At 41.0% G+C, this 27,906-nt stretch overlaps 2 protein-coding genes and 1 long non-coding RNA gene across 4 annotated transcripts in view; 2 read left to right on the top strand and 1 right to left on the bottom strand.

Moving 5' to 3' along the window:
* Window positions 1-20,433, bottom strand: part of cenph (centromere protein H) — a 30,350-nt gene extending 9,917 nt beyond the window's left edge. The window contains exons 1-8 of one of the 2 annotated variants that reach the window (XM_034170204.1): window positions 4,979-5,087; window positions 1,776-1,780; window positions 977-1,102; window positions 794-849; window positions 663-708; window positions 489-557; window positions 293-349; window positions 149-212 (exon numbers count right to left, since the gene is read on the bottom strand). In XM_034170204.1, the coding sequence (XP_034026095.1) occupies window positions 149-212; window positions 293-349; window positions 489-557; window positions 663-708; window positions 794-849; window positions 977-1,083 (399 nt within the window). In that variant the 5' untranslated portion in view covers window positions 1,084-1,102; window positions 1,776-1,780; window positions 4,979-5,087. Of the gene's footprint in view, window positions 1-148; window positions 213-292; window positions 350-488; window positions 558-662; window positions 709-793; window positions 884-976; window positions 1,103-1,775; window positions 1,781-4,978; window positions 5,088-20,416 lie in introns of those variants that run through there. The other variant, XM_034170205.1, reaches the window with a different exon arrangement.
* Window positions 1-27,906, top strand: part of LOC117510476 (betaine--homocysteine S-methyltransferase 1-like) — a 366,504-nt gene that overhangs the window by 255,657 nt on the left and 82,941 nt on the right.
* Window positions 6-18,803, top strand: LOC117510479. Its single transcript, XR_004560735.1, has 3 exons — window positions 6-389; window positions 1,982-1,986; window positions 18,790-18,803. It is a non-coding gene; the product is annotated as an uncharacterized LOC117510479 (long non-coding RNA).

Raw genomic sequence — 27,906 nt, 5'->3', positions numbered from 1 at the left:
CAGTTTTCAACAAATTCTGCATGAACAGAGAAATAGTCTAATAAATGAAGAACACAGAACTGTTAATTAATTTGAAGTTTAAAAAAAAAAAAAATTTAAAACCTGGCAAACAGTTTCTATAAACAAAAGGAAATGTGAGGCTGCTCACCTGCTGCAGCTGTTTTATGTGTGAACAAAGAGTCATGCAACGTTCAGTCACAGCTTTCATTGCACTGTGGAAAAACAAGAAATTACTAATACTATCATCAAATTAAACTAAAGATCAGTAACAGTTGTGAGCAAATTCACTTACTCAGCTTCTGAATCGTTCTCTTTCAGCTTTTCTGCAATAGCGTGCCACATTTGCATTCTGACAAACAAGTTAATTAACGTTAGTCAAATGTAACAGAGTTTCTCCACACTGTAGATTATATTGTTAGAAATGCAAAAGTCTTTATGGAGAAAGTTCAATCAATTCAATCAATTTTTTTTATTTATTTTCAGTTTACCTGTGCAATGCCAGTGTGCTGTTAAAATGAAGTGTCTTCACCTTTTCCAGCTCACTGATGTATTCTGGCCTGTGTGATTGTCAGTATATAAGATGATGATTTTTGTCATTAGGAAATTCCTCTTCATTTTCAATTCATCTACAGTTATACAACAACAGACTGCCAGATACTCACAAAGCTCTCTCAGCAGCTGATGTGCTACATGATCTCTTATTTTTTCCTGTAATGACAATTTTCATACAAGTTGTTTGTGTATTTGCTGAAAATATGAGATGTGAATTAACAGATAAACGGTATTTGTATACCTGCACTGAGCTGTGTTGATAACTCAAAGCACTGGTTGACCATCTGCTGTTTTATTCTGGAAAGATTTTTTTTTTATTATTTTACTTAAAGTGGAACTGAAAAGTGAGCTTTGGAAGTGTACATCATCAATTAAACTATTAGTCAGTGTAAATACGTAAGTGTCAAAGCAGATATGGAAGAACCTCATCATGTCTGTAGGTGTGGTAACCTGCTGTCCACTGGACCTGTCAGGGACCTCGACCCCCACCATGAGGTCAGGGTCCTGCATGCCGCCTGATGGGTTCATCATGAAACACTGTGTACCTGAAAAGACCAAACCAAAGAGAAAGGCCACATGAGGTCACCCAGAAATACTGAAAACACCGGTGACAACTTTTTTTTGTTTCTTTTGTCATATACAACCCCTGGCAAAAATTATGGAATCACCGGCCTCGGAGGATGTTCATTCAGTTGTTTAATTTTGTAGAAAAAAAGCAGATCACAGACATGACACAAAACTAAAGTAATTTCAAATGGCAACTTTCTGGCTTTAAGAAACACTATAAGAAATCAAGAAAAAAAGATTGTGGCAGTCAGTAACGGTTACTTTTTTAGACCAAGCAGAGGAAAAAAATATGGAATCACTCAATTCTGAGGAAAAAATTATGGAATCACCCTGTAAATTTTCATCCCCAAAACTAACACCTGCATTATATCAGATCTGCTTGTTAGTCTGCATCTAAAAAGGAGTGAACACACCTTGGAGAGCTGTTGCACCAAGTGGACTGACATGAATCATGGCTCCAACACGAGAGATGTCAATTGAAACAAAGGAGAGGATTATCAAACTCTTAAAAGAGAGTAAATCATCACGCAATGTTGCAAAAGATGTTGGTTGTTCACAGTCAGCTGTGTCTAAACTCTGGACCAAATACAAACAACATGGGAAGGTTGTTAAAGGCAAACATACTGGTAGACCAAGGAAGACAAAGCGTCAAGACAGAAAACTTAAAGCAATATGTCTCAAAAATCGAAAAATGCACAACAAAACAAATGAGGAACGAATGGGAGGAAACTGGAGTCAACGTCTGTGACCGAACTGTAAGAAACCGCCTAAAGGAAATGGGATTTACATACAGAAAAGCTAAACAAAAGGCATCATTAACACCTAAACAAAAAAAACAAGGTTACAATGGGCTAAGGAAAAGCAATTGTGGACTGTGGATGACTGGATGAAAGTCATATTCAGTGATGAATCTCGAATCTGCATTGGGCAAGGTGATGATGCTGGAACTTTTGTTTGGTGCCTTTCCAATGAGATTTATAAAGATGACTGCCTGAAGAGAACATGTAAATTTCCACAGTCATTGATGATATGGGGCTGCATGTCAGGTAAAGGCACTGGGGAGATCACTGTCATTACATCATCAATAAATGCACAAGTTTATGTTGATATTTTGGACAATTGAAAGGATGTTTGGGGATGATGAAATCATTTTTCAAGATGATAATGCATCTTGCCATAGAGCAAAAACTGCAAAAACATTCCTTGCAAAAAGACACATAGGGTCAATGTCATGGCATAGGGTCAATGTCAATGAGCAGATCTGATTTGATGCAGGTGTTAATTTGGGGGATGAAATTTACAGGGTGATTCCATAATTTTTTCCTCAGAATTGAGTGATTCCATATTTTTTTCCTCTGCTTGGTCTAAAAAAGTAACCGTTACTGACTGCCACAATCTTTTTCTTGATTTCTTATAGTGTTTCTTAAAGCCAGAAAGTTGCCATTTGAAATGACTTTAGTTTTGTGTCATGTCTGTGATCTGCTTTTTTTCTACAAAATTAAACAACTGAATGAACATCCTCTGAGGCCGGTGATTCCATAATTTTTGCCAGGGGTTGTAGTAACTTAAAGATATTCATGCTAAATGACAAATAAAAAGAGAGAGAGAAAATGGCTAAACAGTGGTGAAGGATAGAGGAAAAGAATGTTTTGAGTAAAACTGAACTTCCATCAAAGTTAACATCAGACCTTTACTAGATTGTAATACAGACATTTACTAAATTGGCAGAAAATAAAGGCTGTGGCTATTACACCACTAACAATGTCACTTCTGAAGCAGAAATACCAAATATTTTGCATATTCAGCTGTTTAAAATTGTTTCTTGCACAGTATTTTGGCAAACTGAATATACTGGCTGTGTCTCAATACAGCAACTAAATGTTTCTAAGGCTGTAATTGTCAGCTGTTTACATGGCAAGTGGCGTGACAGGGCTGTCCCATTTCAAAGGCTGAGGTCATCTGGTCAACTTTATCTAGAAGTCCCGAGGTCAAAATATAAACTATGGGGTGCGTGTGCTTTTGCGGTAGCTGTCCCTAAAGTGTGGAACAAGTTACCCTCTGATTTATGCACCGTTTCTGATCTAGCACTTTTTAAATCAAAGCTCAAAACTTAATTATTTATCATTTCTTTTAATACCTTGCAGAGCTGTCACATGTTTGCTTTTATGTGCTTTTTTTAAAATTCCATTGTATGTTTGCTTTTTATTTCTTAATTTTACTGTAAATCACTTTGGTCACCTTTTGCTTGTTGTAAAGGGCTATATAAATAAATGTTGACTGATTGATTGGCCGATGTGAGCTCCCTTCTTTCAACTGCAAACAAAGAATACAACAGGAGGGCAACTTACCCCCCCACTACAAAACAGTTGGTAACTAAAAAAAAAAAAAAAAAGATTAACTGACACTTTTGGGCTCCATATGTACAACTGTTTACAAGTAATCTTTATAAATATAAACAAATACACCCACTACACTACCTTGACATGTGCAGCCATCAAGGTCACCAGGCAACAGGGGTAAGGACGGTGAAAGCTAATGATTCAACAGGAAAATTCGTGGTCTAGACAGTCTCATTTCACAGTGGTTTGTCTATTTTGTCTGAAGGGCTGAAGCCTGAAGAGTTTCATGGGACAACAACTGGAAGAGTGCAGACCCTGAATTCAGACACAGCCAGTGACTTCTCCCCACTGAACAGCGCTTGCATGTCTCAGTGCCCCTAGAGTTATGTCAGCAAGAGATTTGTCTCCTGGTAGGACCTCCCATGCTGGACCAGTTGAAGGGTAGAGGTGAGACAAAAAACAATCCACAGGGCCCCCAGGTTGGTGGTTAATCACAGAGTGCTCAACCCTGAAACAATCTTATAGAAATGGCAGCTGAAAGAATAAACACTACTGAGTGTGATGGACTTTCAGGTCTATTAACAGATGCTAAAATGAATGCAAATGGTGGAAGCCGAAACTGGGTGAGGTGCGCTGTTCCTTGGCCTGTTATAATAAATAAATGGCACTTAATTTCAAATTGTAGGTAGCATGGCCGTCAAGCAGTTAGTGCCCTTGTTTCCAGAGTGAAAGGTTTGTGGTTCAAGACTGCCCATGCCTATTCTCCATGTAACGTGGATTTGTGTCAGGAAGGTCATCCTGCATTAAAAAAAAAGTACCAAATCAATATGCAGATCTATATCGGATCTGTTGTGGCAACCCCATGAAGAAAAGGAGAAGCCGAAAGAACTTACTTATAAAAACAGAAATTAATTTGTTATTGTTTAACTCACAGATATGTTAAAAAGTATAAAATAAAGTACAAACACCATAAAGCTTGAAATGTTCTTCTGTTCTCTCTGGCAAACAACAGAGAATAGAACATTAAAGAAACAACTAAATGAGACAAAGAATAATTGAAAGGTACAAAATTCGGTAATGAGTTCAGGGATGGAAGAGCTGATAAACTGGTGTACCTGGAACATCTAACTAATCAAGCAGATGTTGTAATGGGGGGGGGGGGTTGTACAAGATCACCACGATAGTCAAACCACAGAGACACAAATTATAGACAAATACGGCTGACTCCTAGAACAGATTCCGTTCAGAGGCTGATTAGGTGGGAAGAAGTACTGAACAGACCACCACCCACAACAGACACAAGCACCCAACAAACAAGGATAAGAAAATAATAGTTTTAAAAATTCTGAAACTTCAAAATGTCTGAAGACATGCTGGATTAAAAAGAAGTTATGAGGTGCATTAATAATTGCCAACATTATACAGAATAAATCACTGCAGTGTAACTAATGTACTGCACATAATTTACATTATGCACAACACTTAAACATAAAGAACATCTGCCACATAGAATATTTTACCTTGTTTGTGACGACTAAAGGAACAAATATCTCTTAGTTTACACCAAGCAGGTTAAAGTTTTTAAACGATATCAGTGCTAACAAACGACAAATTTATCTCCGTTTTAGTTTTGTTTTTCTTGGTCAACTTGGAGCAAACCTAAACAAAGCGAAACCCCGCCAGGAAGTGACGTCTTCCTTTTCTTCTTCTGTTGACTTTATTGGCATTTTGCCACCCGACACGGTGCATTACGCCACCAACTCCTTCTTCTTCTTCTTGGTTGTCGGCAGGCTAGGCACGTTCAGTGCATTGCTGCCCCCCTCAGGTCATAAGACACAGAACACCTATAAAAAGTCAATGAAATAGAGAGAGCACTCCTATATTTTCCAATACAAGGCACAAGTTTTTAAAAAACAAAGCACCAAATTCGCTCTCTCCTTTGGGGAGGCTCCATGCCCTAGTAATGTCCTCAAGGAAACGGTACTAAAACCCAAATCTGCCAAACCACTAACATGACCCTTTGTGGGTCATGTTTAGGGTCACATTCAAAGTCAAATTTGAACACCTATTCTTTTACACAAAATCAAAACAGTGGTGTGTTTGGGATCATTGTCATGCTGGAAGACCTAGCCACATTGCATCTTCAATGCTCTCACTGATGGAAGGAGGTTTTGGCTTAAAATCTCATGATACATGGCCCCGTTCATTCTTCCCTTAACACAGATCAGTCATCCTGTCCCCTTTGCAGAAAAAAAACAGCCCCAATGCATGATGTTTCCACCCCCATGCTTCACAGTAGGTATGGTGTCCTTGGAATGCAACTCAGCATTCTTCTTCCTCCAAACATGACTACATGGCTGCAAGCAAATTAAATTTTTTTGACTGAACATTTTCCGTGAGTGGACAGACTGTGCGGCGAAGTCGCGAAGTCATCTATGGGGGTCCGGGGGCATGCCCCCCCACCGGAAATTTTGAAAAAAATGGTGCAATTTGGTGCATTCTGAGTGCAATTTGGACAGTTTTCCTTTGCCAAAAACAGTGCTTTTTGACTCATCATACTGCAAAAAATGACTAAAGTGTATTAATTTCATCACAATTTATTTACTATTTTGTATGACAGTATGTGTCCGTAATAAGTTACCATCCACAAATGGAATGACTGTCTGCAATAATTTAACTGACTATAATTTCTGCTCTCATTCTACACAATTAATCAAATCCTAAGTGTGTCTTACAAAATAAATAAATAATTAGAACCTTTATGCTATTACCTGGTAAAATAAATAATACACTTAAAGACACTAAAAGACATGATAAGTATTGGCAATGAAAAGTCTTTTTCCCCGTTGTTGAAGCTTATCTCTTCTTCTGCCATATAGGGCAAATGAAATTCAAGTGGCAGCCCACTTCCTTGGTCATAAACTCCCACACTTCTGGCAAGTACTGGTCATCAACTCTGTACATCTTCACCTCTCTTCAAAGACTTGGTGTGTGGATGGATGGCACGTGGCCGTAGGCCTTCTCCACATTGAGTAGGTCCACGATACCTACATACTTCAGCACCTCAACCTGCAGTTCTACTGGCAGCAAGTCCATGGCTGTTATTAGATTTAAAAAAAAATGGAAGTCTATGGTGGCATTCTGCATTCATGTTATCTGTGTGGCACTGCTGAGTTTTCTTTTTTAATGTTTTATTTAATTGGAGATCACTTTTTGGGGGAAATTGTAAATATATTTAGGTATTGTAAATTAAGTGCAGTTGTATTTACTGTCAATTAAGCAACCACTGAAGATATGTGCACTGGGGTGGGATTTTTACTTCTTCCCACTCCCTTTCGAACTTTCTTGTTGTCATTTTTTGTTTTGCTTCTTTTTTGATCTTGTTTATTTTTTCATATGAGTGTAGAGGTACAGAGAGTACAAAGAAGCTTTGTTCATTTGATTTGCTTATACTGTTAACTGCCATGATACTGGAATTGACAACTAAGTTCGAAATAAAAAAAAAAATTGTTTGATTGAACCACCAGACCAACTGAATTTTAAATAAAGTCTTGTGAAATAGTCACCACAATCCAGCACTTTCAAATGCCACAAGTTTAATATAAATGATAAAAATCATAACCAATGAACACTTTTACAGTATTAGCATTTTATTTTACTTCAAAATATTTTATTTTACAAAATACGTATATCTTGTAATTTTTGAATCGATTAAAGAGTAAAAACTTAATAAATCAGTTGTAAGTACTAAAAGAAGTTTATGTAGAAAGCAATTTAGCCAGAAGGTCAAGAGGGGCACCGCCGCGACGCGCGGAATTCCTCCGCACGTCTGTCTCAATGTGCCGAAAAACTGCTGATGTCCACGTCTTTTCACAATTCCTGTGCTAGTCAGACGACATCTCGGATAAAACACAGCGTCCAGTTTGGAAATGAACGGCACATTCCACTGTTACAGGAGTTTTTGTCATGGAAAGAGGAGCGGCAGTGCCGCATGGCGCACAGCAACGCCGTGATGAAGCCTCACGGAACATGTTCTGGCATGTCCAGGCACATCCACAATTTCTCAGATAATCACTCGATGGAAAAACCACCGACAGCTGTCTGAACGCCATCTCAAAGCCGTCCTGTGAGACCAAAACAGAGGTGTTCCTTTGTCTCGCTCCATCAGCAAATCGGTCGTGACGCCCAAAGCCTCCGCTCGGCTTTCCATGACAAAATCTCTTGTTAAAAGTGAAATCTGCCGGAAAATGGTTGACGTCCAGCTCTTGTGATAACCAGAGAAAGTGCACACGACGGTCTCGGATCCACAGAGCCATCCGTTTAGAAATGATGCGGTGCCGAGCGTCCTTAAAGCCGTCCTTAAAGCTGTAGTAACAGTCCTTACTCTGTGAAGCCTGTAAAATTTTCACCGAAAGCTAGATAAATTTTTCGAATGGTTTCCAGCTGTCAGTCTCTTAACAGTTTCTGAAAAAATTCTGATGGAAAAAAAGCCCAAATCATTCCGCCATTTCCTTACAATGAAAATCCGCTGAGGTGGTGGACCACTCCTCACTCAAAGCCTGCTCACAGGCGAATGACGCAACCTACAGGCGTGGAAAAACTCATGCATGCGCACGAGGGTTCAAGCTTGTCTGACGCAATTACACGTGATTCAAATCTATATAGTTTTTGAAAAAATAAAAAGGTCGGTTTCTTTTCTAATAGACCTCATACACCAAGCTGACCTGAAATGAACCATTGTCTATTAAATTATCTTTATTGACAAGTGTGACCCCTTTGAAAAGTGACATTACATGTATTTGTACAGTTTGGCAATGTTTTCACCGGCCGGAAATGGCCACTAGAGGGTGCTGAGGTACAGTCTGACCTCAGTCTGTCTCCACCAATTAAGACAGCACAAAAATACCTAGCCCGACAACCGGCCCTGAATTGGGCCAGATACTGGCCTCTCTCTCCTAGCCTGTGATTGGTTGGTGGCCGAGACACTGACATCAGCCCATGCATCAGCCTCACGCTGATGTGCTGCGAGTGCTGCTCTCCTATTGGTCGTTTAGGAGCGGGAAACCTCACTCCAAAATGGAGGCCAGTATCCAGCCAAATTCAGTGCCGGGCCGGTTGTCGGACTAAAAAAATACCTTGATTCAGGGGAAGCAAAAGTAGAGGAAATAAATGAGATCTTACAGCAGGAACACAAGATACACAGTCATCTTGTGGAGGATCATAATGGTTTTAACTATTTTACAGTGGAACTCCCAGTAGTCGAGGTGTAAAATAAAATCAGGGGGATGGTGATTTTTTTTAAGGGGGGGGGAGTGGGCGGGCAGGGGTGTAATTCATGGGAATTCAGTATCAAAACAAAACACTGCAAATAAGACTTATGAATCCTCTCAAATCAAACCAAGTTTAAGTGCAAAATCATAATAATTAAAGACAGTACAGAATTTCTCAACTCACAGCAGTTCCCAAAGGCTGTCATAATCATGTTTTTTGTCAAACATCGTTCATGTTCTTGCTTTGTGGTTGTTAGCCAAGCAATGACTTTGAAGCCAATAACATGGACATCTGGTTTGAACATACTTTTAACCTCTAGGGCGCTTCAAGTTGTGTTTACAGTGTTCATCTGACTAAATCCACACTCACACTCAGCTGTGGAGATGACGAGTGTGTTCACACCTTGAAGCAGGGGTTTCAGCTCTTTTGGTGCTGGTGGTTTCACTTCACCAACAGATTTGAGTGTGACCAAGTCACTGTATTCTCTCATCCCTCTTTGAATTTGTCTGCCATCATCAAGATTGAAAAAAGAGCAGAGTTCCTGTATTTCCTTTTCGGCATAACAAACCCCACACTCATCTGGCCAGCTGGAGGGCTGCAGCACTTTAATGTTGTTCAGAAATCTCTGATATTCTTCTTTACTTCTTTGTTTACCAGACAGGCAACCCATTCTCTTCTCAATACTATCTGCCAAGGCATGAAAAAACTGTTTCTGGTTTATTTCCCTGCTGTACTTTAGATTATTTGTCAGTGGCACTCCTTTGAATAGCTTGAGATCCACTGCTGTCTGAGCCTCCTCTGTCCTTGGTCCAGGTTGCTCTGCCATTGACTAACACACGGATCTGCCGCTTGAGACTTGCTTCAGCCTTGGGAAGTGTCATGTTTCTGGCTTGAAGGGAGAGAGAGAAAATTCAGACAGCTCTTCTAATGCATCATACATAACAGCAAGGTTGTGTACAAAGGTTGTATTAGACAGGCAATCTGCTAAACCTTTGAACATGCATCTCTGTGTTGAGGTTCATTTATAATCAGCTGAGGCATCAGAAAAGTGCTTGTGGCGTGCAGGGTACTGTTGCCATACAGCTTTAATGGTCCTAAAACTGGAAGGCACCCATCTAGTACAGAGAATAATGCTCAGACACTGCAACGCAGTGTTCTCAGTGTTCTCCTCACAGCGTTCTCTGAATGCATGATAGAGACTGGAAAAACTGGAATTCATTCATCCCTGCAATGTCCTCTATAGCATCTCCAACACCCAACTCAAGACGGTGGTTCATGCAGTGCCACACCAATACATTGGAAAACTTTTCAACAATTTTGGTAGCAACACCTGATTCACTTCCAAGTGTGACAGAAGCGCCATCTGAAGCAAAACAAATGCTCCTTCATTATAACTTCAGAGAAGCCATGGTGTGAAAGGTTATTCATCAGAGCTTCATAAATTCCAATTTCAGTGGTATCTGACAGCTCCACGAGATCCAAGAAAAATGTTAGTGGCTGTTCACTCATCCCTAGGCATGCTCTAATGTATATAATCAATCAGTTGTATACTCATCTATCAGAACAGAAAATTTTGTTCTACTCTGAAGGACATTTCCAACTACTTTCTTTCTCATTTCATTTGCTATGTGTTGGCTGATTTCTGTACAGGAATGGTCTTAATGTAATGTTCTACCAATGTCTAGTCCATTCAAGACTTGCAGATCAATATCAGTGGGTAGATCTGTGAAAGGCCTTGCAGATTTCACAGTTTTGTAAACTGTGTGAAATACCCAATCAGTGGATAAGAAGTGATCTCTCTGCATCTCAGAACTCAATATTTCCATTGGTTTTTCTTTTGCCTTTTCCAAGGTCTTCTCAGCTGCTCTGTGTTAGTCTGAAATTCTATGCTTGTGTATCTTTTTCTGAAGAGACTGCATCTGTACTGCTTTGGTTGAACCTGAGGCTGCCACTTTTACTTTAGACCACTCTTCACTAACATGCATGTGGCTTCCTTCTGCATTTGGCCCAAGTGCTTTTATCTTCTGACAGGTTAGGCAGCCAAGTTTTTTGCTTTTGCATGTTAGCCATGGATATAACCTAATTTTCTCTCTGAACACATCTGATGTCCAGCATTCAGGAATATCTTGATTGTCACTGCTCTCTCTTAGGCCGTCAGAATCTGCACTGTCCTCAGCAATGTCTCGCCCTGCTGCTACCTCCTCTTTCTGTCTTTCCACTACAAAAACAAACAAACAAACAAACAAACAAACAAACAAACACAAAAAAAATAAAGCATAGATTAATTTGTCTCATTTCCACTGACATAAAGAGCTACAGTAGGCGGCAGGCCTATGTATAAATTGAGAAAGAGTCTAAAATCAACATGTAGGATAACACTATGTAACAAATTTTTATTTTTGCTTTGTTCCTGGGTACACAGTGTGTTTTCCTAACCTGTTATGCCTTAAATAAATAGAAAATAGCTGTTATTCCACAGAAACATTGCTTCTGTGATCAGGACAATGATATTTTGAAATCTGTCTGTTTTCAAGAATAATCTCGATTTGCCTTCACTACTACTGAGTAGTCTTCTAGAATATTCTTTAACTGCTAGAACTGTCCAGAATTTTCTAGAAGTTTCCAGAATTATCTAGAAATTTCAAGAAACTTTTAGAACTTTCTAGAACATATAAAAAAATAAATAAATAAAATCAAAGTTTGTGCTGAATGTAGTCATTTTTCCATAGACTTTAGACATAAGCAGTTGAAATATAACACTTAGAAGCCAGGAACAAAAATTGTGTTACATAGTGTAATCAAACCTGTTCCTTCACCTCCTCTTGGCCCCTCTGCTCTCTGCTTCCCTGCTGCTTCATGGCTGTCATCGCTCTCTCCCTTTTCACATGGCTTGTCTGAATCTGCATTGCTTATTTCTTCATCACAATCTCCCCCTGCTGATACCGCCTACCTCTGTCTTTCCACTACAAAAACAACAAAATCAAGCACAGACTAATTTGCCTTATTTTTATTGACTAAATGAGCTATATACATACTAGTAGGCCTGCATATGAATTGAAAAAGATAAGTGTATAAACTACAGGTTGCACTATATTTTTTTTGTAATTTGTCATTTTGACAGTTATGAAAATTTTATTTTCTACATGAAAAACTACTTAATTACATTAAAACATGTCTGAGAGCCTTCAGATTTTTCAATTATTGTGCAGAAAAAACAGTTTATTAATGGGAATTCCTGGTTAACATAATCCCCGGTCTAAACCCAAAAGATTAAATAATCAAACCTGTTCTTTCCCCTCCTCTTGATCTTCCTGGACATGACTTTCCTCTATGTGAAGAAAACAACATTTTAGGGTTTGACAGAATGAGCAGACATGTCATGCTAATAAGTTTTCTAAATGATTAATAGCACACAAACTTGCTCTTGGATAATAATAACAGAATGTACACTGTAGACTAAAATAAAATGTATTATATTCACGGCCTCTAATATTAAATTACAGGGGACAGCAACAGGTCCCAGAAGGGGGGAAAATTCATTGGAGATACTCTCTCATGTTACCTGCCTTAAACGTCAGAATTTTAACCAACATCTTCACTTGATTTTGTTGCCTGATGAGTAGAAGTGGGCGATACTGGGAATTTGGTACTGAATTATGATTTTCATAATTATTGTATGGCCTTGCCTTACAGTGTAAAGCGCCTTGGGGCAACTGTTTGTTGTGATTTGGCGCTATATAAAAAAAAAGTTGATTGATTGATTGATTGATTTATCCGATACCAAGTAAGTAAATACAGGCCCAGTATCGCCGATATCGTTACCTTTTCATCGTTAAGCTTCATAGATCCAAAGGATCCAAAAGACCTAGGATAGAATTTCGCCAAACATTGTACGTGATACCAAAATACTTTATCACAATCAACTTTTGTTTGAAAAAAAATCACTCAACACAACTTAAAACAAAATCTCCTGAGGTAGAGGGCTGACAAACCACAATACAAGGGTGCGCTGCTCCGTGTTGTGTGACACAGCGCAGCACTCCTCTTACAGACAGAGTAGACTTTGATGAATGTGCATGCGCAGCAGTCAGTGCGTGCGAGAGAGGAAAAAAAAAAAGCTTGGGTATCGACCTTTTTACACGAGGATTGTTCAATATCAATACCAGCCTTGGTATCGATATTAGGATCGATCCGCCCACCTCTACTGACGAGTGCTATTGGTGAAACAAATAAAGCTATGTGCAGTGTATGTCATCAATATTGGCACAATATTTGAGACAAACTCTTATCTAAGATTAACAGTATCTTTTCCACGTTTGCCACGCTCATAAACTTGAACCTAACGTGGCTGAATGACAAGTCCTATGTTTTAGCAACCTTGTTAACAAGAGGCTAACGACGTTAAAGTGAGTTAATCTCAGTTAGTTGGAGGCACAGCAGCTAGAAAAACTAGCTGATGTGCCTGTAACCAGTGGCGAGTCGAGCGACATTTGTAAAGATTAATAAAAAGCAATGATTGAGATTGCTGAGTCTTCATTTATAGCTCACCTGTACTTTTTTACTTTTTAAAGTACTGTCTCACATCCCGTTGTGCAAAAATCGCTCGTTTGGCCATGATGTGACTGCAGTGCAGTTCACCCTCTAGATGTCGCTCTTCTCTGCAGCTTGTGCCGCTCCATCAGGCATCAACTTCTTCTTATTCTCCTTCTTCTTCTTCGTGTTTAACGGCGGTTGGCAACCAGCTTCTATGGAGCATTACCGCCACCAACTGGACTGCAGTGTTGGTCAGGAGTCTAACATCCCCAAAACCACATAAAAAAAAAAAACAGCCGTCACTCATCCTGTGTAGCAATCCTTCTTCTTCTTCTTCTTCTTCTTCTTCTTCTTCTTCCCCCCTTTGATTGGCCGGTGGCAACCATCACCTTAGGTCCATACCGCCACCTACTGTATTGGATGTGTCAATGGATGTATAGATAACATCAGGCATCAACCAATCACCATATGTTTACGTATATATAATTATGTTATATTTCCAACATTTACTGTTAAAAGGGAAGGGGTGGGGGTGGTGGGGGGGCAGTTTTACAGGGGAGATGATTTTGAATGTTTTTATTTCAGGGGGGACGCCATCCCCCCTCATCCCCCCCTCAACTTGAGACCTGGGAACGCCTGAAGCCTTTGTTCAAATGGGCAGGAGTTTAAGAAATTTATTGAAGACAGGAATGAGAAACCAAAGGTTGTTTTGTACAAGAGACTTGGCTTAAGCCACATTTACAGTTGTATGCAAAGGTTTTGGCACCCCTGATAATTTTCATTATTTTCTTTATAAATCATTGGTTGTCTGGATCAGAAACCCCAGTTAAATATATCATCAGAGGAACACATTGATATTTAAGAAGTGAAATGAAGTTTCTATATTTACAGAAAGTGTGCAATAATCATTTAAACAAAATTAGGCAGGTGCATAAATTTGGGCACCCTTGTCATTTCATTGATTTGAATACATTTAGCACTATAGTAGAGAAGCTTGAATCTTCAACTGGACTGGGTTGCTTGACGTGTGGACGTTTCGCTTCTAATCGCAGATGCTTCCTCAGCTAAATTTCTTGCTCTGGTAGTCTGACTTCTGTCTTGACTCTTGTAGAGAAGAATAACAGAAGCCAGCAAAAGCTGGAGTTTTAAACCTAACCTAAGACTCCTTCTACTGAGAGGCAGAATACTATTGGCAGTGACTAACAATTGCTCTAATTAGCACTTATTGTACTCTACTTAGCACCCTCCTAATGACAGGGCAGCTGTCCCTCATATCGATGGGACTGAGACCTCTCCTGACGAAGTGAATGAGTCATGAGTGAATGACGTAATGAGTCATTCACATCGTCAGGAGAGGCCTCAGGCCCATTGTTAAGCCCCTTCCACACCAGGGCTGCTTCGAGTTGCTTAATGTGGCGTCATGATGATGCAGGAATATCTGCGTCAGGTGTGCACAACAGGGGGCAGTGAGGTGAGGACGCAGCCTGCAGGTTCTCTGCACAGAGAACCTGCAGGCTTAAATACCCTTTCTCCAATCAGGAGAAAGGGTATTTAAGGTGACCATTTGCAAATGTTCCGCTCTTTGCATCTCTTCTAATGGAACCTCTAAACACCTCTCAAATGTCCTGCAAACAAAGATTGTTCAACATTGTGGCTTAGGGGAAGGATACAAAAAGCTATCTCAGAGATTTCAGCTGTCAGTTTCCACTGTGAGGAACATAGTGAGGAAATGGAAGACTGTAGGCACAGTGCTAGTTAAGGCCCGAAGTGGCAGGCCAAAAAAAATCTCAGATAAGCTGAAGTGAAGGATGTGAGAACAGTCATAGTCAACCCACAGACCTGCTCCAAAGACCTACAACATGATCTTGCTGCATATTGTGTCTCTGTGCACCATTCAACTATATAGCATACTTTGCACAAAGAGATGCTGTATGATGCTGTAATGCTGAGGAAGCCTTTTTTGCGTACTCGCCACAAACAGAGTCGCTTGAGGTATGGCTAAAGCACATTTGGACAAGCCAGTTTCATTTTGGAATAAGGTGCTGTGGACTGATAAAACTAAAACTGAGTTATTTGGACATAACAAGGGGTGGTATGCATGGCTGAAAAAGAACACAGTATTCCAAGAAAAACACTTGCTTCTTATTTGATTATTATAGTTCCCGTTAGGGGTCGCCACAGCAGATCAATCGTTTCCATTTCACCCTGTCCTCTGTATCTTCCTCTGTCACATGTCCTCCCTCAGAACATCCATAAACCTCCTCTTTGGCTTCCCTCTTCTCCTCCTGCCTGGTGGCTCCATCCTCAGCATCCTCCTCCCTATATACCTGGGTCCCACCTCTGCACATGTCCAAACCATCTCAATCTCGCCTCTCTGACTTTGTCTCCAAACCGTCCCACCTGAGCTGTCCCTCTAATATGTTCATTCCTAATCTTGTCCATTCTTGTCACTCCCAAAGAGAATCTCAACATCTTCAGCTCTGCCACCTCCAGCTCTGCCTCCTGTCTTTTTGTTAGTGCCACCATCTCAAAGCCGAACAAGCTGGTCTCACTACTGTCTTGTAAACTTTCCCCTTCACTCTTGCTGATATTCTTCGGTCACAAATCACTCCTGCCACCTTTCTCCACCCACTCCACCCTGCCTGCACTCTCTTCTTCACCTCTCTACCACACTCTCCATTACTTTCAACAGTTGACCCCAAATATTTAAACTCATCTACTTTCACCACTTCTACTCCTTGTAACTGCACTATTCCACTGGGCTCACTCTCATTCACACACATGTAATCAGTCTTGCTTCTACTGACTTTCATTCCCCTTCTCTCCAAAGCATATCTCCACTTCTCCAGACTAGACTCAACTTGCTCTCTACTCTCACTACAGATCACAATGTCATCTGCAAACATCATAGTCCATGGGGACTCCTGTCTGATCTCATCTGTCAACCTGTCCATCACCACTGCAAACACGAAAGGACTCAGAGCTGATCCTTGGTGTAATCCCACCTCCACCTTGAATGAGTCTGTCATTCCGACTGCGCATCTCACCGCTGTCACACTATTCTTGTACATGTCCTGCACTACCCTAACATACTTCTTTGCCACTCCAGACTTCCTCATACAATGCCACAACTCTTCTCTTGGCACCCTATCATAAGCTTTTTCTAAGTCCACAAACACACAATGTAACGCTTTCTGTCCTTCTCTGTACTTTTCCAACAGTATTCTCAGAGCAAACACTGCATCTGTAGTGCTCTTTCTCAGCATGAAACCATATTGCTGCTCACAGATCTTCACCTGTTTTCTAAGCCTAGCTTCTACTACTCTTTCCCATAACTTCATGCTGTGGCTGATCAGCTTTATGCCTCTGTAGTTACTGCAGCTCTGCACATCACCCTTGTTCTTGAAAATAGGAACCAGCACACTTCGTCTCCACTCCTCAGGCATCCTCTCACTTTCCAAGATTTTATTAAACAATCTGGTTAGAAACTCTACTGCCATCTCTCCTAGACATTTCCATGCCTCCATTGGAATGTCATCTGGACCAACTGCCTTTCCACTCTTCATCCTCTTCATAACAGCCCTCACTTCTTCTTTGCTAATCTCTTTTACTTCCTGATTTCCTCTCACCACATCATCCAGCCTTTTCTCTCGCTCATTTTCTTTATTTATCAACTCTTCAAAATATTCCCTCCACCTTCTCAGCACACACTCCTCACTTGTCAGCACATTACCATGTGCATCTTTTACCACCCTAACCTGCTGCACATCCTTTCCAGCTCTGTCCCTTTGTCTGGCCAATCGGTACAAGTCCTTTTCTCCTTCCTTACTATTCAACTTCTTGTACAGCTCGCAATATGCCTTATCCTTTGCTTTTGCCACTTCTCTTCTCGCCTTACGCCGCATCTCCTTGTACTCCTGTCTACTTTCTTCATCTCTCCGACTATCCCAAAACTTTTTCACCAACCTCTTTCTCCTTATGCTTTCCTGGACCTCTTCATTCCACCACCAAGTCTCCTTGTCTTCCTTCCACTGTCCAGATGTCATACCCAGTACTGCCCTAGCTGTCTCCCTCACCACATCTGCAGTACTTTTCCAGTTGTCCAAAATTGCTTCCCCTCCAACTAGTGCTTCTCTCACCTGCTCGCTAAATTTCACACAACAGTCTTCCTCCTTCAGCTTCCACCATCTGATCCTTTGTTGAGCTCTCACTCTCTTCTTCTTCTTTACCTCTAAAGTCATCCTACAAACAACCATCCTATGCTGTCTAGTAACACTCTCCCCTGCTACCACCTTACAGTCTGTGATTTCTTTTAGCTTGCATCTCCTATAAAGAATGTAGTCCACCTGTGTGCACCTTCCTCCACTCTTATATGTTACCCTGTGCTCCTCCCTTTTCTTAAAGTAGGTATTCACCACAGCCATTTCCATCCTTTTTGCAAAATCAACTACCATCTGTCCTTCCCCATTCCTATCCTTGATACCATATCTACCCATTACTTCCTCATCACCTCTGTTCCCTTCACCAACATGCCCATTGAAGTCTGCTCCTATCACCACTCTTTCATGCTTGGGCACACTCTCCACCACCTCATCTAACACACTCCAGAAATCTTCTTTCTCCTTCATCTCACAACCTACCTGTGGGGCATATGCACTGATGATATTCATCATCACCCCTTCAATTTCCAACTTCACACTCATCACCCTGTCAGACACTCGCTTAACCTCCAACACACTTTTAACATACTCTTCCTTTAAAATGACCCCAACACCATTTCTCTTCTTGTCCTCACCATGGTACAACAACTTGTACCCACCGCCGATGCTCCTGCTCTTACTTCCCTTCCACTTGGTCTCTTGCACACACAATATGTCTACCTTTCTCCTCTCCATCATATCAGCCAGCTCTCTCCCTTTACCAGTCATACTACCAACATTCAAAGTCCCCACTCTCATTTCCACCCTTCTAGTTTTCTTCTTCTCCCGCTGTTCGTGGCAACGTTTTCCTCTTCTTCTTCGTCGTCTTCGCCCAGCAGTAGCCCAATTTCCACCGGCACCCTGTTGGGCAATAGCACCAGTGGCGGACGTTGTTAACCCGGGCCGCAACCGATCCGGTATGGGAATTCGATTCTGAGTCTGCATAGTTAGGTTGGCTTGTTTTACGCCGGATGCCCTTCCTGACACAACCCTCCTCATTTATCCAGGCTTGGGACTGGCACTCAGAATGTACTGGCTGCACACCCCATGTGGCTGAGTTACCTACAGTAAAATTTGGAGGTGGTTCCATCATGCTTTGTGGCTGTGTGGGCAGTGCAGGTACTGGGAATCTTGTTAAAGTTGAGGGTCACATGGATTCCAGTCAATATCAGCAGATTCTTGAGAACAATGTTGATGAATCAGTGACAAAGTTGAAGTTGTGCCGGGGCTGGATCTTTCAATAAGACAACAACCCTAAACATTGCTCAAAATCTACTAAGGTATTCATGCAGAGGAACAAGTACAATGTTCTGGAATGGCCATCTCAGTCTCCAGATCTGAATATTATTGAAAATCTGTGGTGTGATTTTTAAGTGGGCTGTCCATGCTCAGAAACCAATGAACCTGAGATGTTTTGGCAAGAAGAATGGTCCAAAATACCTTCAACCAGAATCCAGACTGTCATTGGAAGCTATAGGAAGCGTTTAGAGGCTGTTATTTCTGCAAAAAGAGGATCTACTAAATATTGATGTATTTTTTCTGTTGGGGTGCCAAAATTTATGCAGCTGCCTAATTTTGTTAAAAGAATTAGGCAGCTAGGTTCTTGCCGCTATTGTTTGAACTTGAACTTGAACTTATTTATTTGGCACACAACTCGTCAATAACAAAAACTGATATACAAGACAATTCCTCAGTGACATGTGTGACCAAAAAGGGGGTGAGCAGAAGCAAAGCTTATAAACGCCCACCCCATATATACATACATACATATATACACATTACCTATCCCCAGAACAAGCACACAGGCGACAGTGGTAAGGAAAAACTCCCTCTGATGTATTGAGGAAGAAACCTCAAGCAAACCAGACTCTAAGGCAGGGGTGGGCAATCATGTGCCATGAAGGGCCGAAGCACTGCAGGTTTTCCTTGCTACCAATCACCTCAGCAGGTGATTTCATTAATGTTCAGGTGTTTCAGCAGGTGATTTCATTGACAACCAGGTGGTTATGTTCAAGGGAGAAGCTCATCAGCAACCCACCTGCTGAGGTGATTGGTTGCAAGGAAAACCTGCAGCGTCTCGGTCCTCGTTGCCCACCCCTGCTCTAAGGGGTGACCCTCTGCTTGGGCCATGCTACAAACACATTGAACAACACAAACTCAAATCCCATTATCATAAACATATCAAGTGAACACCGTGTCTTCATCTACATACATATTTACATACATATACAGTATACATGTATACACACACCAACATACATACATAATTACACACACACATATATACACATATATACATATACATAGATACACATACACATATACATACATGCACACACAAATGAATGTTACTGTACAAGTTCACAATTACAACTGACAACACAAAACTCATCGTACTTCATTAGATACATATCTTGAAAACATCATTTTTTTATATTGATTTTTAAACTGATTGATATTTGGACATCGTTTGAGTTCATCTGTCAGGTTATTCCATAATCTAGGGCCACACATGGAGACACAGAAACCTTTCCTGGTCGTCCGAGCGCCAACAATTTTAAAATGATACAAGCCCCGTAAATTATATTTTCCTTCTCTCTCAGTAAAATATTCTTGAATTCTAAATGGCACTTCTTTATTTTTCATTTTGTACATTAATTGAACAGTTTTGAACAAAATCATATCGTGAAGTTTTAATATTTGAGATTTAATGAACAGTGGGTTGGTGTGGTCTCCATAACCTGCATTATGAATTGTCCTTAATGCTCTTTTTTGAAGAATGAATAATGGTTGCAATGTAGTTTTGTAACTGTTGCCCCAAACTTCAGCGCAATAAGTCAAGTAGGGTGCAACCAAAGAACAATAGAGAGTATGTAGTGCTCTGCAATCAAGAACATGCTTTACTTTATTTAATACTGCAATACGTTTTGATACCTTCATTTGAATATGCTGAATATGAGCTTTCCAATTAATTTTTTCATCAATAATGACACCTAAAAACTTATTCTCTTTGACACGTTCTATGTTTACCCCATGTATATTTAACTGAATTTGTATGTCTTTTTTATAATTTCCAAATAACATCAATTTAGTTTTAGACAAATTTAATGATAATTTGTTAATATTAAACCATCTCTTTAACTTTATCATTTCTGTTCCTAAATCAGATAATATTTGTTGCAGATTTTCCCCTGAGCAAAACAGGTTTGTGTCATCTGCAAAGAGCACAGTTTTAACCATATCTGAGGCTTTACATAAATCATTAATGTATAAAATAAATAATTTTGGGCCCAACACAGAACCCTGTAGTAGCCCACAAATGATGTCCAGATATGAAGAACAGTATTCCCAGAGTTTAACAAACTGCTTTCGGTTTTGTAAGTAGCTTTTAATCCAACTCAGAGCAACTCCTCTGATCCCACACAGTTCCAACTTTTGAAATAAATTAATATATTGTGATCAATTGTGTCAAAAGCCTTTCTTAAGTCAATAAATAAACTTGCAACTATTATCCTTTGGTCCACATGTTTTTATGACGTGTCTTTATGACAATGTTGCTTTTCATCCCAAACATGGACGAGTCACGTTCAGCTCATCGGATCTTTAGTTACTGATCCGTTCAGATATGTTTGTGCAAGACGTCGGACTTGGGAGGTTGGATGACAGTCAAACGGAATGCTGACAGTACAGGAACTACACAAACGATGAGGAACCGTCAAGACAGAACGCAAAATGGAATACGGACGAATTGAAGTTGTCAGGATTCGTTCACATTTTTCAACAGTTTGAAAATTCTGATGAAGCACCAGCTGCAGGAACAAAGCTGGATGACGGTGTCTCTGAAAATCAACGTAAGTCCAGATTTCTTGTTTCGTTTTGGCTTTGGTGTCCTTCGTTAGTGCCGTGTGACCGGAGCTAAAGGGTCAGTTTTTACATAAAATTCAAGGACAGATTGTATAAAGGAAACAGGGGAAATGGAGTTACAGGGACGAATTAATCACAGCAGGTTTAAATTATACTCTTTGGCTGTGTTGAACGCCTGTGTAAAAAACCCAAATTATTACTCCCGAATTCTGAGAAGACATACGTAGATGATTGTAATTGGTCCTGTCAGAAAGAAACGCTTTTATGATCACTAGGTTACCACAGGGTGCTTGTCCATCATAATTAAAGACTTAAAATCTTTGTGTGATTATTTTATATCCTTGCCCTTTGGTTTGCATATGGGAGGGGCGGCTAACACTCCCTGTTTTACTTGCATAACATTGCAAGGATTAGACGTATTCTCTCTATGGCTGTTGCGGAGAGACCAGCTCATGCTTTTGTGTTTTCCATAACAACTCTTGTAAAGTATTCTAATATACGTAGTTTGGCACAAACCAGTATGAGATGTCTTCAGATAATTCACAATATGGCCGCAAGAGTTTTGACTAGATGTAGGAAATTCTGTCACATTAACCTTGAGTTAGTCTGCCTTCGGTGGCTGCCTGTTTAACCCCCTACCACCTGCCTCATTTTGACTTGTCAGTATCTCACAAATAAAAAGTGAAATTTCCCATCGATGTTATATACAGGCTTAGAAGGGGTTAAGGTTTTGTTGATGCCATATATAAAATAATGTATAGTGTCAGTCAGACGTCTGTACGTGCAGAACCTGTTAAGACGTACTGTGTATACTGAGCCCTGCAGTCTCAGAGTGCAAGTCTACTGTGTGTCTCAAGGGTAAATAAGAAGTTGGCTTCTTTTGCTCGTCATAGGTCTGTACTGTGGAATAAATTTCCTGTTAACAGTCTAAGTTACTGAATCTTTTGAAGGTAAACTTAAGACGTATCTCTTTTCTGTCACTTATAATTAGAGCATGTTTTACCTGTTCAGATTTTCTTAAAATTGTTTTATTGTTTCATGTTATTCATATGTTTTATATCTGTACACTCTAAAATTTGCTGCTGCGTTTAGTTATGTCCACTTGCTAACTCTTACAAGTTTTGGATGTTGAACTGCACTTTCCAAGCTGAGTTGAGTTGTAAAGTTGAGTTCAACTTCAGTGGAGTGTCCTTGCCTCAAGTGGAGGAGTTTAAGTATCTCGGGGTCTTGTTCACGAGTGAGGAACGGATGGAGCGTGAGATCGATAGACGGATCGGTGCAGCATCTGCAGTGATGCGGTCGCTGTATCGGACCATCGTGGTGAAGAGAGAGCTGAGCAGGGGGGGCAAAGCTCTCGATTTACCAATCGATCTACGTTCTGATCCTCACCTATGGTCATGAGATTTGGATCATGACCGAAAGAATGACATCGCGAGTACAAGCGGCCAAGATGAGTTTCCTCCGCAGGGTGGCTGGGCGCTCCCTTAGAGATAGGGTGAGGAGCTCGGTCACTCGGGAGGAGCTCGGAGTTGAGCCGCTGCACCTCCATGTCGAAAGGAGCCAGTTGAGGTGGCTCGGGCATCTTTTCCGGATGCCCCCTGGACGCCTTGCTGGAGAGGTGTTCCGGGCACATCCCATCGGGAGGAGGCCCCGGGGATGACCTAGGACATGCTGGAGGGACTATGTCTCTCGGCTGGCTTGGGAACGCCTTGGGGTTCCCCCGGAGGAGCTGGGGGAGGTGTGTGTGGATCGGGAGGTCTGGGCGGCTTTGCTTGAGCTGCTGCCCCCGCGACCCAACTGCGGATAAAGCGGAAGAAAATGGATGGATGGATGGATGGGTTGAGTTCAACATCCAAAACTTGTAAGAGCTCTTTATGTTAAAGAGAGGTAGCAAGTTGACATAACTAAACACAGCAGCATGTTTTAGAGTGTAACTGGTTTGTTGTTCAGCACTTTGAAAGTGCTTTATTGATCAGTCATGTATGTAGACGCCTTTACGGTGTCAAATCTCGTACGTTCTTGCTGGGGAGCCTGAGATTTCGTTGTCAGTGTAAACAAGCGTTTGCGGCAACTTGTTTGCAACATTGCGTTGTTATGGAGGTGAGTTCAACCAAAATATGTACTTAGGCCTTTAACTAAGATAATCGTGAGTCTTAAATGTAAGTGTTGCTGTTAGGGTTGTGTGTCGGGAACTGGTTCTTTTCGGGTATCCTTAAGAAATTATTCGATCCACTGACATCAATAGCCTTTTTGCTTAACGATTCCCTTATCGGTCCTTCAGAGTGGCCATTGTTTTGGGGGGTGTTTGTTAGGAAAATGATCATTTCTCTACATTAATTACAGACCCTGCAGCCTTGAACCAGTGAAGCAGTGCTTCAATCTTCGATCTTCTGCTTTGTTGGATCTTTGTTTTATTTCACTTTAACTTAATTTTTCCCCGCTAAAACCCTAAAGGGCATATGTCTGTGAGTAATATTTACCTTTTTATGTTAAACCGACCTGTTATGGTCTTCTGAAATAGATGTATTTTATAACTTAAAAACATGCTAATGCATTAGCATGTCTATGGCATTTTCAATGTTAAAGTTAGCATTAAGCTGAGCCATTATCAAGCCGCCCTCCCCAGCGTGCAAAGGATTCTGGGATACTCTAAAACCATAGTAGTGGATACAGAATAGCACTCTGTCTCTACATGCGAGTGACCATCCATCTGTTACATTTTTGTCACAACACTATAACTTATGAATGCATTACTAAGATTTACTCAAAAAATCATGTCTGTAACTTTTGAGCCATGGAATATCACACCCCGTGTGTGTTCTCGATTGTGATTGTGAGTTACACATGCAAGCTTCAGTTACTCCTGGCGGGGGAATGCTCAGGCACGAGCTGCCTTGTTCATTTTGCATAGAGTCATGCAGAACAGAATGACACACCTGGCAGAATTGGAGCTGTAACTGTGCCAGAAAAAGCAGCTGCAGGTGGAAGAAACTCACGAGACAGGCAAACTGTATGACAACTACAGGCAATGTAAACAATGTAACGATTGAAAAATGTGCAAAAGTCCTGTGCTACAAATGAGATAGATATGGTGCAGCTCAGTACCTAATATAGTCCGTTTTTAGTGCAGATTATTGTTCAACATGGTGATGGTTTTGGGGAAGAAACTGTCTCTGAGTCTGTTTTTCCTGGCCTGTATGGACCTGTAGCGCCTGCCAGAGAGCAACAGGTTGAAGAGGTGAAAGCTGGGGTGTGTATTGTCCTTGAGAATGTTCTTGGCCCTACTAAGACAACGGGAGGTGTAGATGGTGGAAATGGAGGGCAGAGGACAGCCAATGAATTTTTGGGCAGTGTTTGCTACCCTCTGCAGTCTCTTCCTGTCAGCTTCAGTGCAGCTGGAGTGCCACACTGACACTGCGTAGGTCAGCAGGCTCTCTATAGTGGAGCGATAGAAGGTCACCAGCAGGGGTGTGCTTAATTGCTCCTTCCTAGGCACCCTCAAGAAGTGTAGTCGCTGCTGGGCCTTCTTGACCAGTGCTGCGGTATTGACTGACCAGGAGAGGTCAGCAGAGATGTGAACCCCTAGGAACTTGAAGGACTCCACTTGCTCCACGCATTCGCCATTGATGTATAGGGGGGCAGGGGCAGCTTTCTTTCGACGGAAGTCCAGGATGAGTTCCTTAGTCTTTGTGATGTTTAGTGCCAAGTTGTTGGCTGCACTCCACTTGACCAGTTTTTGGACCTCATCTCTGATGATTGCTTTACAGAAAACATTGGGACATGCAAAGAGTGCTTAAGTTTTGCAAAGTATGTGGATCATAGGGGCAGTGTAACAAAACCATTTGTTGGGGTTTTAAAGGATATTAGGTAAAGATATAGAGTGTGTGTTTACTTATTTGTTTTTGTTTTGTTTCCGAATGTCAAAAGGCTGATACAAGGGTTCAGTTCTGGTGCACTGTCCAATGTGTATCTGAGGGACATGATGACCTAAATGTCACTCTACTCAGGGGTGGGCATCGAGGGCCGAGACACTGCAGGTTTTCCATGCAACCATTCACCTCAGCAGGTGGGTTGCTGATGAGCTTCTCCTCTGAACATAAACACCTGGTTGTCAATGAAATCACCTGCTGAGACACCTGATCATTAATGAAATCACCTGCTGAGGTGACTGGTTGCACGGAAAACCTGCAGTGTCTCGGCCCTTTATGGCACATGATTGCCCACCCCTGCTCTACATGATGTTAAATAAGTTATGATGAAGGTGGGGCGGTCACAATTCGCTCGGTGGTACTCGTGTTTGGGGAAGATGTGCTTCTGCACACAGTATTCCTTATATAACTCAGCTACATGGTGAAGACATATGTTCTGCCCCTGTTTTAGCAGTTAATAGTTTGGACATTTGCCAACTATCTGCAGGGCAAAACAGCGATGTGCTCGATGTGGAAGTGACCACTCGTATGGTCTGAGTGCTGATGACATTGGGTGGAAATACTGTAACTGCAACACAACCATTGTTTATGGTGGTAAGGCACCACTTGGTCTGCCAACCTCCAATAAACCTGACCGAAGAAGTCGAAGAAACTTGTGGTTGCAACCGGGACATCAGTGCCCACGTACCTCCAGGATGTGAAGTCATCAGGAAGTAGGACAGACTGAGGCCAGTTTAACCTTCAAGAGACTGAAAGGGGTCATTTAAGACCTCAGCCAAATATTTATTTGTGCCGTAGTGATGTTTTTAATCAGAAAAATGTGTCCTACCATGAATTTATCAATCTACTTCTCTGGCCATCTCTCTCTCTCTCTCTCTGTTATGTGGGGTCATTCATGACCAGCCCACTCTCATAATTTTTTGGTGCTCCTGTCACAAAATGAGTCACATTTTTGTGATTCTTTTTTCATTTTTCCTATTTCTAATCTTCTTCCTTCCCCTAACCATAACTCCCACGAAAATTATGCTTTTGCTTTTCATGACGGTATCACAAATTAATAGATTAATTTACTTTTCATGATGCTATCACAAGATACTGTGAGATTGGGTTGATATGACCAAAGAAATTTATGTATTTTTTTTAACATTACAGATTTTGATTATGTTATATTAAAGCAACAATTAATTACAACACTGCAGACTATCTGTCAGAGATAAAGGAAGTAGTATAGGTATGATAAACATAAATAGAGCCATTAAAAAAGTATAAAATATAATGGGGTCATAAATTGCTCCATTCTGTCATTTTAGTTGCTAAAGCAGCTTGGTCATTTGAGGATTAATGTTGACACAGAAGAGCAACAATTATTTACATTGCCAGCATAGAATGTAGAGTTTTTCTTCAGTAGAATGCAGGCTGGCATTCATAACAGTAAGCGTCTATCATTTATTGAGGAGTAGAGGCTCAGCTTGGTCGGAAGCTGCTTGCTTCTTGGCTGCAGCTCTACCGCCAGGAGGAGCATTGATTGGGTTGACACCACTAATATTGTGAACTCTCGGGCCTCCACAGAGGGGTCTTAAAGCAGGAGGCAGTCAAAGATTTCATTGCAGCACCGATGGGAACTGAGCTGTAGGGGCAAAAAGTGTCTTCTGGATGTGGGCTCGCAGGATTATTAAGATAACACCTTTCCTAGAACTCAGTGACTCTACTACACCTGTTTCTAAGTAATACAAGAGTAATGAATAGAATAAAGCCTTTGTTGTCATTGTACATATAAGCATACATACAACGAAATTTGTCCTCTGCATTTAACCCATCCTAATTACAGTTAGACACAATCCAACCACTAGGAGCAGTGGGCAGCCACAGTCCGGCGCCTGGGGGCCGACTCCAGATGTAGAGACATTGCCTTGGTCAGAGGCAGAAAAAGGAGCAGACCCTAAATAAGCATGTTTTTGATTGTGGGAGGAAACCGGAGTTACCCACGCAGACACGGGGAGAACATGCAAACTCCACACAGAAAGGGGTGGAAGTGATCCCACGACCTTCTTGCTGTGAGGCACAATTGCTAACCACTAATCCACTGTACCACACACATCTGTCGTGGAACCAGAGCATGCATCCAGTGCAAAGAATCCACTTCATGGCCTTTGACCTGTGGATGCCGCAAGGACACAGATGCACAGCGCCCTGTCTGCAGGACCACTCACTGCACCTTTGTACTTTGTTATTCTGGTTTGGTATTAATGCAAAGCATTAGCGGGGGGAGTTAATGAGTAGTTTGAGCAAATGACTGCAACAGCTACAACGCAGAGCAAGAGAAAGGTAGGCAAACCAAAAAAGTCTTCAAATGGTTTTATTTACATCTGCGCACAGAAATCATGCCTCTTTCATATTATTTTGAATGTTGTAAATTTTCTTACTCAGTGGACCAATTTGCATTTAAAACTTGTTTAAAAAATGTAAAGGCTGCAATTCAGTAAGCAGGATAAGATAAATTGCATGAATTGAGTGAATTGCATGAATAAATTGATCCCACAGCGGGGAAAGTCACTAAAGAAAGGTGACTAAAGTATATTGGAATGTTTGCTGGTGGGTGTATAAATACTGATGTGAACAAATTATGTGAAAAATGGAATATAAGTGAGTATA

Source organism: Thalassophryne amazonica, chromosome 5 (assembly GCF_902500255.1).
Source record: "Thalassophryne amazonica chromosome 5, fThaAma1.1, whole genome shotgun sequence".
In the NCBI taxonomy this organism is placed as follows: domain Eukaryota; kingdom Metazoa; phylum Chordata; class Actinopteri; order Batrachoidiformes; family Batrachoididae; genus Thalassophryne; species Thalassophryne amazonica.
This window is presented reverse-complemented; position numbering and strand designations above follow the sequence as displayed.